This window comes from Manacus candei, unplaced genomic scaffold, assembly GCF_025592945.1.
Source record: "Manacus candei isolate 608988 ecotype Guabito, Panama unplaced genomic scaffold, ASM2559294v1 h1tg000060l, whole genome shotgun sequence".
Classification (NCBI taxonomy): Eukaryota; Metazoa; Chordata; class Aves; order Passeriformes; family Pipridae; genus Manacus; species Manacus candei.
In genome coordinates, this window is record NW_026138108.1 from 2,977,173 (window position 1) to 2,996,232 (window position 19,060).

General features: G+C 43.1%; 1 protein-coding gene across 14 annotated transcripts in view; it reads left to right on the top strand.

Annotated features, from left to right (window-relative positions):
• TSPAN4 (tetraspanin 4) overlaps positions 1-19,060 on the top strand; it is a 435,304-nt gene that overhangs the window by 213,738 nt on the left and 202,506 nt on the right. For 4 of the 14 annotated variants that reach the window (XM_051804242.1, XM_051804244.1, XM_051804241.1 and 1 more), the window contains one exon: positions 16,696-16,775. The exons of 6 other annotated variants lie outside the window; for them this stretch is intronic. In XM_051804242.1, the coding sequence (XP_051660202.1) occupies positions 16,713-16,775 (63 nt within the window). In that variant the 5' untranslated portion in view covers positions 16,696-16,712. Of the gene's footprint in view, positions 1-2,740; positions 2,760-15,801; positions 16,106-16,134; positions 16,776-19,060 lie in introns of those variants that run through there. 4 more of the 14 variants (XM_051804243.1, XM_051804240.1, XM_051804235.1 and 1 more) reach the window with 4 other exon arrangements.

Sequence of the window (19,060 nt, forward strand, 5' to 3'; positions counted from 1 at the left end):
TAAAATGGAGCTACAATGTGCAGACTGAAACAGAATAAATTATGGCATTCGGCAGCAATGGGAGGCTGTAACAAAACATGTATTTGGCAGCAGTGTCCTGCTACGCCTTTGCCTGGAAAGAAAATTAAATCTAAAAGACAGATTCTCAAACAAAGCTGGCTTGGGTATATGGATTGACAGGTAGCAAATAACAGTGTGAAGTGACTTCTGGCCCTTACTGGCTGCTTTCCTTGAGAGAGGAAGGAGACGGCTGTGCTCCCAGATGGAGGAGCAAGAGGGAGTCTAATGCTGTGACATGTGAGGGTCCTCCGTAGATGCTGAGGCCGGGCTGGCAGCTCATTCTCCGCTGAGGTTGGTGACAGCTTGAGGGAAGGGCATCTCACCTGTGCCCCAGCAGTATAAACTACGTGAGTCAAGTCTTGGCACGCACAGCTCAACTGAATCAGGAAAACAGAGTCCCTATTCAAAGAAAGGGAGAATTCTAAGCAAATCCTAGGGTGCAGTTCAGAAATGCTGCTGCAGATATTTTCACTGCATCAACAGGAACGAAAAAGGCAGCATATACATGGGGGAGAAATACTTCAGCAGTGGTGCTTACCTGAGTGGAAGCCTCTGCAATTTTAAGACGGTTGGCTGAGTTCTCAATTGGTGTAAACACTCAGTGCTTTTGATTTACTTGTAGTTAAGTTGTTTTGCAGTGGCTGAGAATCTTGCTTACACATCTGAATCATGACTGAGGAGCGTGAGCTGCTGAGGGATTCGTATCAAAACCCAAAGGTTAATTAGCATATGGTGTTAAAAGCAGATTTAGTTTAAGTGAACTTCAGTGCACATATCTAGATATTGATTCTAAAGAAAAAAGATGAGCTGGCAAGTTGTGGCTCAACTGTGACAAAGTCCAACCCAAAAATAAAACATTTTAAAATAAACATAAAAAACCTTGAATTATCCATTTGATAATGATCCAGGGGTATCAGTAAAGTTCTTAAGATTCTAATTTTCTGTGAAAGTGTATACACTGACGCATGCTTATTAATATATATTCATTATAAGTATACATACAGAACCAATGTGAAACCTTCTAAAGGCCCAGGGAGTAATCCATTAAGGGAAAAGAAACTGCCAATTAATGTATCACAGAAGAATAGCAAATTGTGAAGAATGCACTATTGAAACAATATTTTTTGTGACTAAAATATGTTTGTAACAGACTTGTGAGAGACAGATTTTCACATGTATAGAAGGGAAACAAGCACCTAGCTTCCAGTGAAACTCATCTTCCCTATTTATTTAATACATTCCCTGATTATTTTTTTCATAAAGAAGATATAAAACCGAGTCATCTCACAGATAATCTGAAAATGGTAACGTAAGACTTTTAGTCACTACTACATGTACAGTAATTGGCTGCACAGAAAATCTGCCTTGTAAATAAAAAATTGTAGTTTATTTGTTGTGTAATGAATTGTTTCTTCTCCTGGAATGCCAAAAGCTCTTGCCATGAACACTCTAGAGTGCTGATTTGCTTGCTGTCAGGTCACTCTGGGTATTTACTGTGCTGAAATCCTTGCCTCTCTGCCCCTCCCCTTTGCACACAAAGGCAGAAAATTGAGAAGTGGGAGCATTGTTTCCTTACCCAAAGGGGGCGAGAGCTATGCGAAACACTGATTTCCACAAGCAGCCATCAGAGGAATCTGCACAAACGGTGTGCGGCAGCAAAAGCCTTTTGTCAAAACTCCTCTTCAGTGATGAGGTGGAGGAGCAGGAGCCTTTAGGGTTGCTTGGAGTGGACCCGTGAGGGATTTTGGAGGCAGTGCGCTTTTGGGTCTAGCAGGGGTCAAGGGTGCTGGGCCTGTTGACCACCGTACAGGGTGTGGCTGTATTGGCAGGGCTGCATGTGACCTCTGCCTGATGAAGTGTGACAGAGAGCCTCTCTTCCAGTTCCAGTGAGAGTAGGTGGTGGTCCTGGCTTCTCTTGCTGCTTCGTGGGGGCCAGCTGTATTCTGGAGAAGACCCAAATCCTCCTGTGTTCCTGCCCTTTTGGGGGCACATCCTCACATCCTGATGATAGATGTGAGGTACAGGTGCAGTTAAATAGGTCCTTTTCCCACAGGATCTTGTCTTTCCTTGGCAGTCACAGTTGTGAAGCCCCTAGGGTTGTCTTGTTGATGCTATGCTTTCATGACAGCTCAGAATGTTGTGACAGTAGCAGTGCCTGTTCCAGAGTTTCCCCCTTGAAAGATCCTTATTTAAAATCCTAGCCATCAAGCAGTCTACTTAGCTAATTGTCAGAGCTTGTCATGCTATGTAATTAATTTTTGGACAGCATTCAGATGCCTCTTCAAGAATGCGTAAGAGTATGTGTGGAACTGCATCTCTTCTGCCTTGTTACCACAAGAAATGACTCACACTTCTTGCTGGTTCAAACAGAGCTGCAGACATCATTGCAGTAGGTTTGGTAGAGGATTGAAGATTAGGAGCTTCTGTAACGTGCTCCCACAGAAAAACCCTAGCTAGCCTTGCTGCTAGTGCAGGGATTTGTTTGCAACTGACTGGGTATAACCAAGGGGATTCTTTAAATCTCATCAGCCTGCTGTAAGGAGCTTGCTTACTATAGCCTAATAATTTTGTCCTGGAAGCGCAGGCAGCCCTCAAATTAAGACCTCTGTCTTCGGTAGGAAGGATAAGGCTTCAGCGTCATGGATTTGAGAGAGCCTTGCTGTTCACTACTTCTGATGCACAGACACACAGTTGTTCAGGTAATCAAACTCTTTCTCATGCCTAAGTGTTCGTGCACTGCACAGACCAGCCCGTCTCTGCCTCTGGCTGGCTGAGGTAGCAATAAGCCCCAGAGCTTCATTGATCTTGCAAAAAAAATAAAAAGTGTCTGTATGTATACACACATGTATATATAGTTTTTTCCTGGGAAAAATGCCAACATCGTGCTTCAAATTTTGAGGCATTGCCATCCTGGGTGCACTATTGAATTTTGGGATTGTTTTGTTTTTAAGGCTGTATTACAGAAATTAATGTGAACATGGAAAATGTTGGAGTTTTTTGGGGATTTGGGGGTTCGTTTGTTTGTTTGGTTTTGTTTGTTTAGAGCATAATAACAAAAAATCATTTTTGAGGTCCCCTAAATGCTCAAACATTATTGCAGCACAATGTTTTGCTTCTAAATTATGTGTGCAGCACCTGTGCTTTCCTGATTCATCCTAAGATTTACAATAACATTCTAGTGGAGGCAGAATAAAGCATGGCTCTCACTGGAACCTCTCTTCCTTCAGAACTCAACGTGGTCAAAAAGAAACTTAAATCATGGGAAGCTGTTGAAGCCAATTCCTTTGAGCTGCTCTCAAACTGGGAAGAAACAGTCCTGTAGCACACACACAGAAAAAATCTTCATCTGCTTTTATGGTACTTCAAGAAGTGTAGAAAAGCGGGGATCCAGGACTGAAAGGTTTCTTTTGGAGGAATGCAGGCTCCATCAAGAGAATCCTTGTGTGGATGATTAAAATGGGATTAAAGCATGCCAGGATGAAACTAGGAAAGCTTCGTAAGTGGGTTCTCAACCCATCCATTTCAGTTTGTTGTGCACATCCCTTACTAAATACTGGCTCCTGTGCCCGTAGCTGTGTGCCTTTCTATGCTGCCCCTTTCAGGACTTGGGAGGCCCAGGTGAGATGACTGTGGGTTACATACTCTGCTCATTGTTTCTGGGAACAAGAGCTGCTTGTCTTGGAATTTCATTGTCTTCATCTAAAGGAAGCAGCCTCCTTTCTCTTGATTGCTCTCCAGCAACCTCTGATTAACCACATTTCAGACATGTTCAGTGATGCTTGGAATTGCCTTTTTTGCTTTCAAGTGCGGTTCATCTTTCTAGGTGATAAGTGAAAAGGGAGATGGAAGCAGGCTGCACCCTGAATAGTGTGAAATGTGGATGTGGAAGGTGGACAAAAAAAACCGCTTTTCTCGTTGCTAAAAACTAGGGCCACAGAGAGGTTTACAGCTATGCTGTATAGTTACGTGTGGAGTCTGGCAGAGAGCAGTCTGAATTTCTGCAGTAGCTCCCATGATGTGAAGCTCCAGGTCTACCAGCAACAGCCTGTCCCTGTTCCTGACAGGGAAGAACTGTCCCTCACTGCTTAGTGGCTTTCAGTGGCTCCAGTCCCATGTAGATCACTTCCCAGCCAGCTTTCCCTGCCATTTGTGCTTCTCCAATGCTTCTTAGGAGCTTGGGACATTATGGCCTCACCTACTATTTTAACTGTCAGTTTAGTAAGAACCAAAACATATTGGAAGCTTGGATACAAAATAGCAATGTGGGCTCTGTGCATTGATCTGCTAGGTGGGGCCAGATGATCTTGACATAATCGCTTTGACAGGGTGGGTAAATCCCACCTGCTGTTTGGCAGGAGCAGAGGAAAACCTGCAAGTTGGTATTTCCCTGCTGGGGAAAGCAGCCGTAAGGGAACACTGCCAGGTTATGCTCAAACCAGTTATCTTATTATTGAGAACCACCGGGAGTCCAGGAAGAAAAGAGGATGCTTTTGAAGTCAAGTCTGTCTGTTTATGAGCTTCAATAAGTAGCAGAGACCAGATTGTCCCAAGGGCCAGGGGTAGGGGAACCTCTTGTGTAATTCCTCTGATCTGCAGGTTTTGTTATGTGGATTTTGTGATTTGTAGTTTAGGATTAAAAAGACCAAAGACCTTTTAAGTATGGGTTTCATTCTGCTGATTGTGTCATCGTCCACAGATGTGGAGCCAGCCACCATGTATCAGACCCTTCATCAGCTAATTAACTTGAGTTGTCAAGCTGCAATCAGTGAACTGCTCTCATACTAAAATAATAATGATAAATTCCTCTCATCTGAAGCTGTCAGCTTCCAGCTGCAAGAGGCACAAGTCTGCAGAATCTATAACTTACCCCATGAAGGAAAATCAGATTTGCATCTCTGTCTTGCCAAAGCCCACTTGGCTTGGTTCCCTTTCTAGCAGAGTTTTCTGTTGGAGGAGCAGCTAAGGCCAGGCCGGGATTATGCTGGGACTTGTAGCAGGGCTAATAGCTGCCATCAGGCTGCCAGATGCAGTGCTTTGAGTCCTTGTTTCACAGGGAAGGGAGAATGGGCTCCGTGGCTGGGTGAAGGCAGGGGAGTTCCACATTGCAAAGGCTCATGGTTTTCTCGTTTTAGTTGTTGATTGAAGAGCTGATGTTTCTTGGTTTCTTTTGGGTTGCATTTTTACAAATTTGTCTGTAAGGGCTCTGTTCTGTTGAAATTCTGCCCGTGATTATGTTTTTAGGTGCAAAAGGTGCTACACATTTCACTGTAGAACAGGATCTGAGACCTGTCTGAAGGAACAAGTGTCCAGAATGCCTTTGGGACCACTTGTCTGCCCCACAGAGCTGGCAGGCCAGCAGGGAGTCCTCACAGGCTCTGGTGAGAATGTCAGCCCTTCTCCTTCCCGTTTTTCGGAGCTTTAATGCCCTGTTACATCTGTCCTGTCATACTTGTCATACCTATCCTGTCTTAAACAGATCAATAAAGAAATTCCATTCCACAGTGGTAAAGGTAATCCTGGATTCAATCCTTCTGCCTCTCTGTCTCACATTAAAAAATTGAATGCCAGCTCATCTAAATATGATGAATCCTGCTCACCCAATATCCAGGCATCAATGGGGGCAGAAGCTTGCTCCAAGACTTGTCTGGGCTAAAAGTAGTCAAACTTTTCAGGCGTTGAGATTGGAAAAACACCTTGCCATGAATTCAGTCAGTTTTGAATCAGGCTCCAAACACAGTATGGTGTTTGAGCCAGGCAGTGAGTATAATTATCTTCTAGGTATTTTCAGTTTTTTACTCTTGCAAATACATCAAGCATATTGATTATTGGCTTAAGAGGAATAGTTTTGGCTTTATAGTGTTTGACCCCTACAGGAATTTTTTTTTTTGGTAGTGATTGACTGCCTAGGAATTCTAAGTAAAATGGAAGCAAACAAAAATGATTGTGTGTTCTATCCAGACAGACTTTGACCAAGGAATTTATGTAGCCTCCTAAGAAATAGTGGCTAGCTTTAACTGCATGAATCTCTTTGTACAGTGTAAACATAACAAATAGAAATTAAAAGTACAGTTTGCCCTGCAGCATAGGTTTGGATGACATTTACAAAAGGCTATAAAGCATTTAATTAAAGTTTTTTAGGCTTATAATCATGTGGTTTTTGAGATAAATACCATTAGCAATACCATTAGCAATGCAGAAACTTAATATTGTCTTTATATACCTGGAAATATGTGTAAAATAAATATATTTCTAAGAAGGTCTTCCTTCCCCATCAAATAAGAAATATTGTCTGAAGACAGAAATGCAGAATACAGAAATTATGAGGCTGGGTTTTTCTTTGTGCATTCCCTGCCATTTCTGAAAACCATCATGGAATAGATACCATTTTTCTGTGGAAATGCTCCTAATAATTTTTCAGATGACTCCTTGGTGATTCGATGCAGAAATATTTTTTTAGTATATAAATCTGCCTTCATAAACATCCTCATAAATATAACACAGCAAAAAAAACTGCTTGGAGGTCAGAATACAGAAGAGGTTGAGCTTGCAGTTTTAGCAGTTTAATGTAGGCTGAGGCTTAGATTTAGCAGGATTAAATTTTGCAAATGTCCAGTGCCAGGTGTTTCTTACAGAGTAGAAATGTCTGAAAACCTAGTGCAAACTAATAGGAAACACTGAGCACAAATGCTCAAGTGAAGTTTAGGCACAAATTTGGTTTTGATTAAATCCAGAATCTTAGCCAGTGTGCAAAATGGGCAGTGACTTTAAGGATTAAACAGACATTTTGGCAGTACCTTTTCAATGACAATCTAAATTCAGGCACTGATTCTCTTTCATTTTTTATCATTAAAGCTCTAAGTTACATCCTTATTTCTGTCCAAACAAAGCCTCCATGATTTAAATTAAATAACATTAAGTCCCTTAATAAGTAGAGAGGAGTTTCTCATTTTTTTAGACATCTCAAATTTGTTGAATTAGAGTTCATGTATTATGTTTTGGTAACTGAGTTTGGGTATGTTTTGCAAAAACAGTATCCTGCTACCTTAAAATACAGGTGCCTCTTCTCTTTGTGTTGATGTACCCTTCCTTAGGGACATGAGCCTATTTACAGATTTTGACAGTGAAATATAAAAAGCTGGATTGTGGTGATGGGAACAAGTAAATACAGATATGTGGTTTCCAGCGCAGGTGATACTTTTTATTCCAAAAGAACACTTTTATTTCAAGCATTATCGCTATTGTACTCACTAATATGCCTTTTAGGAGTGTAAATCCTAGGTTATTGTTTTAAATTGTTTACCTGTATGTGTTATCTGTTCAAAAACTGTGTTTGACAGTATGTCTGCTGGTAGCATTCCTGAAGTTATTTTTGACTGTTCACTGTTATGAATGCTCAGAATAGCAAAGCAAAAAGCCAAAGCTTGTGGTACTACCCAGAATTTTTTGTTTAAAAACTTTTTGATAGCAGAAGCTCCTTTCTTTTTGCTTGAATGGTTATAGAGATGTCAAGGATAAGAGATCCATTGCTGTTTACTTTTATTATGTGGGATGATGTAAGTCCTGTGATTCCATATGGCATTAAGAACAGAAACAACAGATGATAACCTAATATATAAGAAGATATATGGCCACTTGCATTTTCTTTGTACAGGTCCATTGCATTTTAATATCAATATTTAATTATCACCTAGTGATTTTGTTTACTATTTACTTTCAAATACTCTTAAATTTGCTGCAGGCTCTTTAATACTTCAATTTTAATTTTAAGCTCTCTCCAACACATCTTGCATTCCAAGAAATGCATTGAGTTGGTGTCACAAACCTTCCATATAATAAAAAATAATGCCTTTTGATTACTCTAAGAAGTTGCCTTTCAAGATGAAAGAAAGTACATCTATTGCTCCCTGTATTTGTCTTTTAACTAGGATTTTAGAAGGAAACTAAGGGAACTAGGAGCAAATTGAGGACTTTTGGCTATGAAGAGATAGACAGACCCAGCAGTGCAGCAGCAGAGATCATTTCTTGAGCCAGCCCTGGGGTCTTGGCATGCTTGCTCACATCTGTTGACTGAGTTGATGGTAGGAGAGCTCCTTTCCCCATTTCAAACTATGTTCTTTTGGCTGAAGGCACGCAAGTAGATCTGCAAAGCAGTAGCCTCAAAGGTGTGTGCTCCTTCTGCTACAGCAGCTGTATGGAGAGCCCAGCTTGATGTGAAGCCTTTTGAAAACTGCATTTCTCATACTTATGTACAATCCCACTCGTGAAAGCATTTAAGTGTGTGCTTACTGTTTAGGTACATGAATATCTCAATGCAGTGAAACTGTGGTTGAGTACTTAGTTGAAATGGGCTCTCTGTGACCTGATTCTGAAATGTGCTGAGTGCTTGGATGCCTGTGAGGTCAGTGAATGCTTCTGGGCCTTCATTGCTTTGGAGCTGGAGCTGAAATATGGTTATGTGAACTCTGCTTCGTGCTCATGAGCGTGCAAAACCTTAGTCCTGTTTTTAAGGATGCAAGACAAGAAAAGAATCCATTTTGAATCTCCAAGGGAAAAATCCATAAAGATGTTAAAAGGCAAACACTGGTTAGGGAACATTATTGAATCTTTGAATTTTTCTAAGTCATTGTTTTGTTTTGTTTGCTTTTGCTTTCACAAGCCCGCGGAACTGTGCAGTTTAAGGATTTTCATGTCTGATTACTTTATACTTGACAGAAAGATCCTGAGTACCACGTGTGTGTTTGAAGTGGTATTTCTTTGAATGTCAGCTGATCTCTCAGGTTAGAGAAAGTAACCTGATTTTAAGAAAACTAGCACATAAATTGCATTTGTGCTGCTAAGACCTGCTGACACTGCAAAGATAGGTCTTGACAAAGATTTTATTTGAGCTACAACTCTTCTTGTACAGGGTGTCAGATGGGTTCCTTATTTCTGTTCTTATGTTCTTTATTACTGAGGACATTAGTAGGGAAACAGGGCCTTCTGCTTCTTCAGGAGTTCAGTGACTGGCCCTGCTTGTCTTTCATCTGCAGCAATAATCCTCTGTGTCCAGGGCTGAAATATGCAGAATTTACTGGGGAAACAGGGAATCTCCTTACTTAAAATTTTCATTATTGGACAAGAGAAATCATTAGCAAAGAATAGGATGACAAAAGCCCAGAAAGCACAAATGGCAAGGGAGGTCTGTGGTGCACAGGGTTCTGGGGACCGATACCAGGTAATTTTTTCAGAGATTTTACTTGTTTAATCTGACTTGGCACCAGCTATCCTGCATGCATGTACAGTCTCATCACTGTTTGAACATACAGATGCTCAAATATGGGTGAAGAAAATGCCCTCAGTGTGAGTCATGCACGTACCAATACCGGTATGTCTGAGTGCACAGGCAGAGGTGATGGCAGCAGTTATGCAGATGAGAGCACGTAAAAAGCAGTGAGGTTTCTGCAAAAGTAACTTGTTCACAGGCTTAAATAAAGAGTGTTGCAAATCATACCCAAAATATTTTCTCTGTGTCTCTGATTATGTTATTTCCATAGCAACTAATTATACCATAAACCAAAGATCATGACTTCAGGTGACATGTGAGCAGAAGGAGATGAGTTATTAAGTATTGAAGAATTTTTTTTTCATGCAAATTTCCTTATTTATAAAGGAAAAGGAAGAATGAAAATAAAAAAACAAACAAACAAACAACAACAAACAAACAAACAAAAACCAAATGAACCAACCCTGAGTTCTGCTATGTAAGTGAAATTGCTTCTGACTGGAACATGTTTTCAAAGTTTTGTTGGAGGCATCAGTAAATCTTTTAATGAGTTGGAAGTACAACTGTGAATATCAAAAGATCTTTGTATTAGCTGAGGAAATCTCTAGGACGTCTGACCTCTTGCCTGTCCAATCCAGGGCTCAACCTCTTTCCAGCAACTGTAGCCTTTTACAGATACTGAAATTGTTAATGGATGAGCAAGGACCATGGAAATAAAAAGGAAGGTGTGGGATCTTCTTATTTATGCAGTAAGTTTGAGGTTTCAGTGAAACATGCTCTCTTCTGCTTCACTTATTAAAAAAACATTCATATTTTTTTCTAAAATAAAAGGTTCCCGAGAGATTCTGAGCTTACAGTCCCATGGTAATACTCTTTGAGCTGGAGGACCTGCTGCCCAGATAAGGACTGATGTTGCTTGACTTAACTATTTCTTAGGCTGCTTTAACATGTCTTGCTTTTGGTTCAGGAACTGGTTGTATGGCTCTCACTTGAGCCACTTCTGACCCACTTGAGCCTCTCTTAAAGCCTTTGGCAGCACATGACAGCACAGGCTTATTGCACTATAAGAATTTTTAGGAGAGAGCAGGATTTAGAGATGAAATCCTTTGGTTGCTGCTTGAATTGAACTTGAATGTTTCTAGGGATGGGGCATCTACAACCTTTTTGGGCAATTTCTTCCAGTATTTTATCAGTTCATTGTAAAAAATTTCTTCCTTATATCTAGTCTGAACCTACCCTCTTTTAGTTTAAAATCATTACCCCTACTCCTGTCACTACAGGCCCTATTAAAAAACCTGTCCCCATCTTCCTTTTAAGCTCATGCAGGTTCTGAAAGGCCACAATGAGATCTACTCAGAGCTTTCTCTTCTCCAGGCTGAACAACCCCAGCTCTCTCAGCCTTTCCTGATAGGGAAAGTGTTCCAGCCCTCTGATTGCTTTTGTTGCCCTCCTCTGGACACATTCCCAAGAGGTCCATGTCTTGAACTGTGGACTCCAGAGCTGGATGCACTATTCCACATGGGCTCTCATCAGAATAAAGCAGCATGACCTGTTTGCCATGCTGCTTTAGATGCAGCCCAGGATGTGGTTGGCTTTCGGGGCTGCAGGGAGACACTGCAGGCTCATGTCATTTTTCATCTGCCAGTACCTGCAAGTCCATCTTCAAAGGGTTGCTCTCAATCCCTTCATCCCCCAGCCTCTACTGATGCTGGAGGTTGCCCCAACCCAGGTGCAGGACCTTGCACTTGGTCTTGTTCAACCCCATGAGATTCCCATGTGCCCACTTATCGAGCTTATCCAGGTTCCTCTGAATGGCATCCCGTCCCTCAGGTGTGTCAGCTGCACCACTCAGCTTAGTGTCTTCCGTGGCCTCGGTGAGGGTGAACTCGATTTGATAAAGACATTAATTAATATCTGATAAAGACATTAAACAGTACTGGCCAGGGCTGAGCAGAGACTGAAGGCCTGTGGCAGTGTGAGGCTGTCAGGTTAAAAATCGTATTCTCACTCCCTTTGCCTTGCGCTTTTAGTCATTTATATTCATGCAAAATGAATATACATAAGGAAACAAATCAAAGACTCCATCACAAGGCTTTTTCCTCCCAGCTGAAACAGCCAGCTTCCCCCTGAACTTTGGTTCACCCTCCAGTCAGAAGAGGTAATGTTTCTCTTAGTCTTTGGAAGAGGCAGTTTTTACAAAGCCTGCACCACTGAATCAAATGGAACCACAAGGTAGCTGCAAAGAGTACACTGGGGGAGGAAAGAAGGGATTGCTCTCCAGGCATATTGCACACAACGTTCTTGTGTGGTGATCTCTGTACATGAAATTATGAAGTTCAGCACTTGGAGTGTATTTATCAGTTGATCACCCTTAGCTGATTTCAATGTTGTGGTGTGAAGCAAAGCTAATAACCCACAAAAGAGGACCACTCTTTTAGTCATTTTTGATCTTAGACATTTTGTTCATTGAAACTACTGGGAACGACTGTCACCTGTCACATGCATGGCTTTGTACACCCCCCTGTTGCAGAACAGGAGCGGTTGTCACGTACTGTATTTTTACAGTATATTTCAGTATTAGTTTCTAGCAGGATTCTTTAAAATTTATTTTATTTCACAGATCACTTCTTAACAAACAGTATACTGATGTTAATGCCAAGTGGATTGTTTCATTAGGAGGATGGAGCAGGTATGTAGAGTTTTGAAGACAGTGACAAGAGGCATTAGTAGGGAGAAAGCCTTTGCAACCGTTAAAGGACTTATGAGACTAAATTAATGAGGAGGCAAGTTAGTGGCTGCATTTTGTGTGACCTGAAGGCACTAGTGTCTTGTGATTATGAGAGTTAAATCATGGAGGAGGAAGAGAAAGCAAGATTCAAAATGGGTAAAAGGAAGGCCTGATTCAACATGATATTGAAATACTGGTTGGTTTCAGCTGATGGTTCCTTTGGGTCCAGAGGAATCACACACAGTGAGGCATGAGGAGGGAAAGTCCTGAGCATGGAACAGGCAAAGAAGCTGGGTCTGGAAAAACGTGGTACACCAAAAGAGGAGCCAAAGATGAGCTGAAGGCCGAAGTGGGCCAGAAGGCAGCTCTCCAAAATTATGGGGACAAGCAGGTTTTTTTGGCATCCCTGCTAGAAAGTTTTGATGTATTAACCATCACTTAAGCTCAGAGTCCACACACAAAGCCTGCTCAAGCCTTGGCAGTGGTGATACCCCTGTCCTGGGGTCAGGGTCCAGCAGCACTCTGCAGCTGCAGCCCACCTGGGACTTGGGACTGCTGCCTGTGCTCTCACATGTACCTGTTGCATATGCACTGCATGTACTCCATCCTGACTGGCCCAGGTTCCCATGACCCCTTTAAAGGAGGAATGTTGCCATGACGAGCGGAGGCAATGGAGTAGGGGCTGGCAGCGAGGACACTGAGCACAGCAACAAGAACAGCTTAGGAAACTGGAAGTAGATTTGGCTAAGAGAGTGGGGTCTGTGGTGGCTGCAAGCTTAGGGTGAGGTGGGAAGTGTGGGCTGAACACGTAGGTGTTTGTCTTTAGGTGAGGCTGCTCAGATAAAGGGTGTGAGGGATAACACAGTTAACAGATTTGCTGCTGATGCCCAAACCTTTATTGCCTGGAGTTCATCTGGTGTCGGTAGAGTCAGAGTGCTGCCTCTCCTCTTTCAGGGGCAGGGTTTTGGCTGGAGATGTTGAAGGGTTACCAGACCTCCACTCAGAGCAGCAGGGACAGAGTTGTTATAACCTAAATGGTAGCGTGCCACCACAATCAATACAAATTGAACCTCTGCCGGCGAGATTGCACAGTGCCTGCTTTCTTGTGTAGAGGAATCAATATGAATTGGCCACAGGATGGGAATATACAGATGTAGTTAGGGAGAGAAAACGTAGATGTTAAGCAGAGGTGAACAGAGGTCACTAAGTCCAGTGATGTGGCTGTGATTTTAGGCTCAGTCATTAAAAAAAGTTTTGTGAAAGCTTCGATTCACCTGCCCCTTGAGTCACCCTTATAGGCATAATGGCCATAATGGCAATGCTTCCAAAGTGTATTCTTCTTCTTTCATATATAACTTTATTGTTAAGCAGCTTAAATGTAAATGTGGGTACCAGCATGTGCCTTTCATCCACTTTACACCAGGGATGGGCAAGAGTAGAGTACATCAGCCCTCCTCTTTTTGTTTTTCCCCAATTCCCATGCAGGATCTTACTTCATCACATAAGCATGTCATCCAAGCTATGGTTAGCCTGCTGGAACAACATTGCTATCCCAAGGATTTCCCATTTAGGTTAATGATTCTGATTGGGTTTCCTAACATGGAAGATGTAATAAAAAAATGATTCTGGATCTGTATAATGTCTGTATCCCCAATGAATCTGTTTTTAATTAGTTGTTGGTATTGGCACGAGAAAGAACAAACAGCAATGACTTGAGAACTAAATTTTACACTAAAGGGCCTTTAAAAAGTTGTCATTTCCAAGAGTGTGCTAAGGGATGATGCTGAAAGGAGACTGGAGTAAAAGTACCCTTATTTTATCGGTCATGCAGGACCTCTGCCTTCCTCATGCATTCTTCTGTAGCTGTCTGAAATATATCCACAGTGTGTCGATGTTTATTACTTATTATTTAAAAGCAACATTTAGAAACTCTCCTTTGTACCTCAGATCTTGGCTTTATAAATTATTCCACCGATATTAAGGACTTAATTTCTTAAGAATTGATGATTTCTTGCCTCAAGGGAAGGTGATATCAAGTGATTTCTAAGTCTCTTCTTATCCAGATAGCAAATGAGCTGCCTTCAGGGTTTCAGATGTCTAGTTTATGGTAAATATGCTAAATTCTCCTCCCTTACATGCAATACCATGGACACTCTTGTTAAATAACAGTTATCTGACTTGTCACTGTTTCAGCATAATTTGTGTGCTGAGAAAAAACATTTAATATGAAGCTCTTTGCATAGGCATTTTTGTATACTTACAGGCAATGTAGAAAATATTTGAATCACCTTTGGTTTCTGTTGCCAAACTGGTCTATTTGCAATAGAGATGAGGAGGAAGGTTGGAGGCAGAACTGTCTGGTGCCACAGGAAAAATTAATGGTATATTGGAAACTCAGAGTGAGAACAGACCTGCTTCCATGGGACCATCTTTATGTGCTAGGAAAGAAGGACTCCTTTATGGGGATAGAGTTTGTACTGTGCAAGAAAGGGAGGGAGGAAGAGTAGAAAACTGACTTCCATCAGGGCTATGAAGTCTCTCTAATTTTAAGGGTAGGGAAATTAAAAAGTGGAAACGTTTTAAGTTGTTGAAATAGATGGCACAGGAGTTACTACCCTCGTGTTTTGTGCTCAAGTTCTTTCTCTCTAAAGCTTGCACCAGGTATGGTCAGTGTATTTATAGTTTGTGGATGAAATGAGAAATAATTAGACTCTAGGTTTGCAGTTTGTAAATTAACAGAATTAGAGGGTGGTTTGCAAGGGTGAACTGCTCAGGCTATGTGCATAACCAGCTCATTTTACTTTTACTAATTTGTTCTTTAATTAATTGGTGCCTGTGTCTCTCAGTTTGTGCTGAGACTTGCAAGATGCTTCATGCAAGAAACCTGTTTTCATCTTGATTAATTCTCTGCTGGGGCAAGCCTTTTAAAAAATATTAGCCAGCCATCTTTTCACTTGGCTCCAGTAGCTTACAGTCAAAATCAAAGGGCAGACAGAGGAGGAGAGGAGGAAGGCAGAGACAAGCCAGCTCATTTCACAGATCAGAAGTGGCACTACTGAGACAAGTGAGTTACTTTCACAGGGAATTTGGGACAAAGATGGTAAATGAGTCTTACTTTCCTGAGTGTTAATACTGTAATTCCCACAGTTTCAGTAAGATTTTTCCTTTCTGAAAAAGTTGTGTGTGGCAGATTTTCAACTCTTTACTGCCGGTGGGAGCTGTCAGATTTTAGGGAAGTGCTCCCCAGCGTACTGAGCATGATGCCGATCAGTACCTTACCTGACAGGGGGACAAATGAGCTGGCCATACATTGTGCTGAGTGATGATTCTGTGGGACTGAGCGAATTAGGAAAATCCCGGTGATGGATCTGCAGTGGAACAAACAAGCCTTCCGGCAAGGGGAGCACGGCCTGTCCTGACCCCGCTCTCCCCAAAGCATCCCCAGCGCTTACGCGTGCGAAATCTTTACAGCGGTTACTTATTCCCGTTCCTTTCGGCAGCGCCGTCGGTGTATCCGGGCAGCCTCAGGACCCACCTGCACCAGGTTCGCTCTCCGTGCTCAGAGTTTCGGAGCGGGGGGGGACCCGCGGCCCCGAGACCTGCCCCGGGCGGGGGTTCCCGCCGCATCCCCCTCCGAGGGGAGGTTGTCGGTCGGCGGGGTGTGGGCCGGGGTGTGCCCGCGGGCGGGGGCCGGGGCCGGGCCGGGGGCGGGAGGGGCGCGGCCGCGGGCGGGCCGGGAGCGCCATTGGCGCGGCGCTCGGAGGAGGGGCGGCCGCGCCGGGAATGGAGCGCCGGGGCTGGCGTGCCACGGGCTCCCGCCGCTGGAAGGGGATGCGGGGATGCTGAAAGTGAGCTCGGCGTCTCGGGGCAGAGCGATGTGGCGAGGAGGAAAGGGCCACGGGAGCTGCTTGCCTTTTGGATAATACCTGTCCCTGCCGCGGGTCTCGTGCAGCGGCACTCTCCTGTTTGTGTGTGGCATGCGGAGCCGGGGTTTTATATGGCATTTGGGAGCCGAGCGAGGTCACACTTCCTTTTTTTAAAATTCTTTGCTTTGGGTACAGTATATCTCTCTCTGATTTTTTCTTCCCTGGTAGCGGGGTGGGCCGGGAGGGACGATTGTGACAGTGACGGGAATGTTTACTTGTGCAGAAGTCTTTCTCATGTGGAAGCACGCTGCTCCCTAACTCCTGGCTAAGCAGACTTCAGTTCACCAACTTTGCTGCCGTACAGCAGACGTAACTCCTTGACAGGATGGCAGACAAAAGAACAGCTGGTGCAAAGCAATAGGGGATTCGTAGCAAGGAGGAGGAAAGAAGATCACAGACCTTTCACCCGCGCCATCGACGCCCGGCAGCTGTCAGAGCAGCAGTGGAAGGGACAGCTGAAGCCACCATGCGCAGGTCTAGCACCGATGAGTCGACCTATCACAGGAGCCCTTCCCTGGACAGCAAGGATTACAGTTTCCCAAATGGCACCTTTCGTCGCTACAGCAGCATGTATGGTGGCCAGTTTGGGGCTGCCAGCAACTCTTTTTTTGGATTCCACACCAACCCAGGCCCAAAGGCCACCAAGGCTAAGTACACGTCCCCCAAGGGAAACAAGTACGTTGTCTTTTACCTGGATCTCTCATTTATTTTTCTCCTAGAACTGAAGAGGTGCAGCATGGCTCACAACTGCCTGCAGTGTATCAAGTACCTAATGTTTGTTTTCAACCTTCTCTTCTGGGTGAGTACACATTTGAAACTGTGAGATGGTTACCTTTGTGTCTGCTTACTAAGATGGAAGGTGAACTTGTTGCTTCTTTTAAACTTAAAAGTTTAAACTTGGAAGTTGAACAAAGTGATGTCTGGCCTCTTTAATTTGTGTAGACAGCCTTCTGAGGATTTTCTTCATCCTCTCTTTTCCTGGTCTTCAGCTGCTTTTGAAAACTGTGATACAAGGCAGAAGAATGTGGTTTTAGAGGCCAGTTACATGAATGCCTTCATCACTTTTCCCAGTGGGAGCTGTACACTGGTTTTTTGTGCCCTGATCTTTCATTCTCACGTGTGCTTGCCTCAAAAGTCATGCACAATCCTACAGAAATTGCTGAGGCCATTCATAATTGTAGAGTTGAGCACATGCTTATGTCCATTGCTATATTGCAGATGTCACACTTGGTACACCACAATATGAAAGCCTGTGTCAGGAATCTCCAGGTAATCATTCTCTGTCCCAGTCGGTGATGGGTCCTGGCATTGCCATTCCCTGTTGAAGACATGGCTCTGAAGGGTGGAGGGAGACCAGAGCCCTCCTCACTGCTTCTGAGGCTGCTGCTCTGTGGAGGAGCTTACAAATCTCTGTGAGGCATGCGTGTGCCAGCAGGACACATGGATGTGCATCTCTGTATCATGTTTTTGATAAATGAGGTGGCTGTCAACAACACGCTGGTTGGGCATTTCACTCCCATGACATGGAGTGTAGGCTGTAGTGGAGACTAAAGAAGCTCACTGGGGGGGGTTCGAGTCACAAACGCTGTTTGTCCTGTTAAAAAGGGAGTAGCATGATTGTTGGGGCAGGAAGTGGTTTGTAGTTCAGTGTCTCCTGTCCAGAATCGTATGTGGGAGAGTCTGTTGCAAGATCATCAGGAGGTGCCTTTAAATGGCTCGTTCTTCCCGAGTGGTTTATTAACATGCTGAGGCAAATAAGGCATGTTATAAAGTGACACCACTTCTGTCCTGGCACTTAGGGAGAGGGTATATGCTTGCAATTGTATGTTACCATGTCTGTATTACTGATTGCCTATACTCTAATGAATTGGTGGAGTACATGGAGGGCTGTGAGTGAGATGCAAAGAGCTGTTCTCTAGTGTGCACTGCTGTACAGCTGTTTAAAACCTGGCATGCTGCAGTGCATCAGAAAATACAAAGTGCAGGCAACTTCTGCTGACCTGAGTCATGCCAGGGAGTCGGGGTGTGATAAACTAGTTTGAGTCCACTGAATTGGCAGAGTACTAACCACAATGAGGGTGCTATCTTTTCATCCTGAGTAAGCTGGTAGAAAGTGTGTTGGTAAGACTGCAGTGTGTTTTTCAAGACTGACTCTGGTTGCTTCTGCTTTCCTAAAAATTTTCTAATGTTTATTGCAGCTTTCTCTGAACCTTTCTGAAAAAGATGAACATTATCTTCCTTATTCTTTTAAGCCTTGTACCTCTACTGACTGTCCCTGGTCAAGATTATAACACTGACAGCTAGTTGAAGTGTCTGCTAGAGAAAAGCAATTGGGTGCTGGCATTAATAGCTCTTTTCAAGACTGGGCACGGCACTGCCACAAAGGATACAGGCATTCTGAATCCTATTACAATATTCATTTTCCACTGAAGCATATACATGTGATAAGAAGAGGTACTGCTGCAAGTAATGTGTGTGTATTTACAAAGGCAAGGTGGCACATAGTAGTTTATCTTTGGCATGCTTTTCAGTAGGAAAGCTTTAATACTTTGAGAGAGAAGGGAAGGTTTTTGTTTTCCCCCCGAAGCCATCAGAGCTATTCCAAGCTATGCTTGGAGGGAGAGAAAAGACAGGGGGCCCAAAAAGAGAATAACTGTGTGTCAACAGTGCTCTTTATGAACTAAAGCATACGAGCAGAGGAGTGGGTGGTGTCAAATACTGCAGCACGATTTCTGTTTTGTTTCCCTTTCACATGCTACCTGCACAGCAGGAGTGATTGATGATGATCATGTCCAAATGAAGTTTGCACAGCATGTAGTTATAATAGATGCAACTCTTCACCTCTCACAGTGTGGAAAGTAACTAAAATGGATGATTTTTAAAAGTACTGGCTTAAGCTGACCTATCCTTAGTAAAAGCAGAAAAAAATTTCCATTTCTAGTGATCAAAAATCTTAGAGTGATTACACGTTGATGATGCTGTTGTTTTGTTTTCCATTGTGCTGTCAGTTATCTGTCATGTTTTACTTTGTGAAATTAAAGGAAAAGCATCTCTGCAAGAAAACAGGATTTTTCTTTGCATACA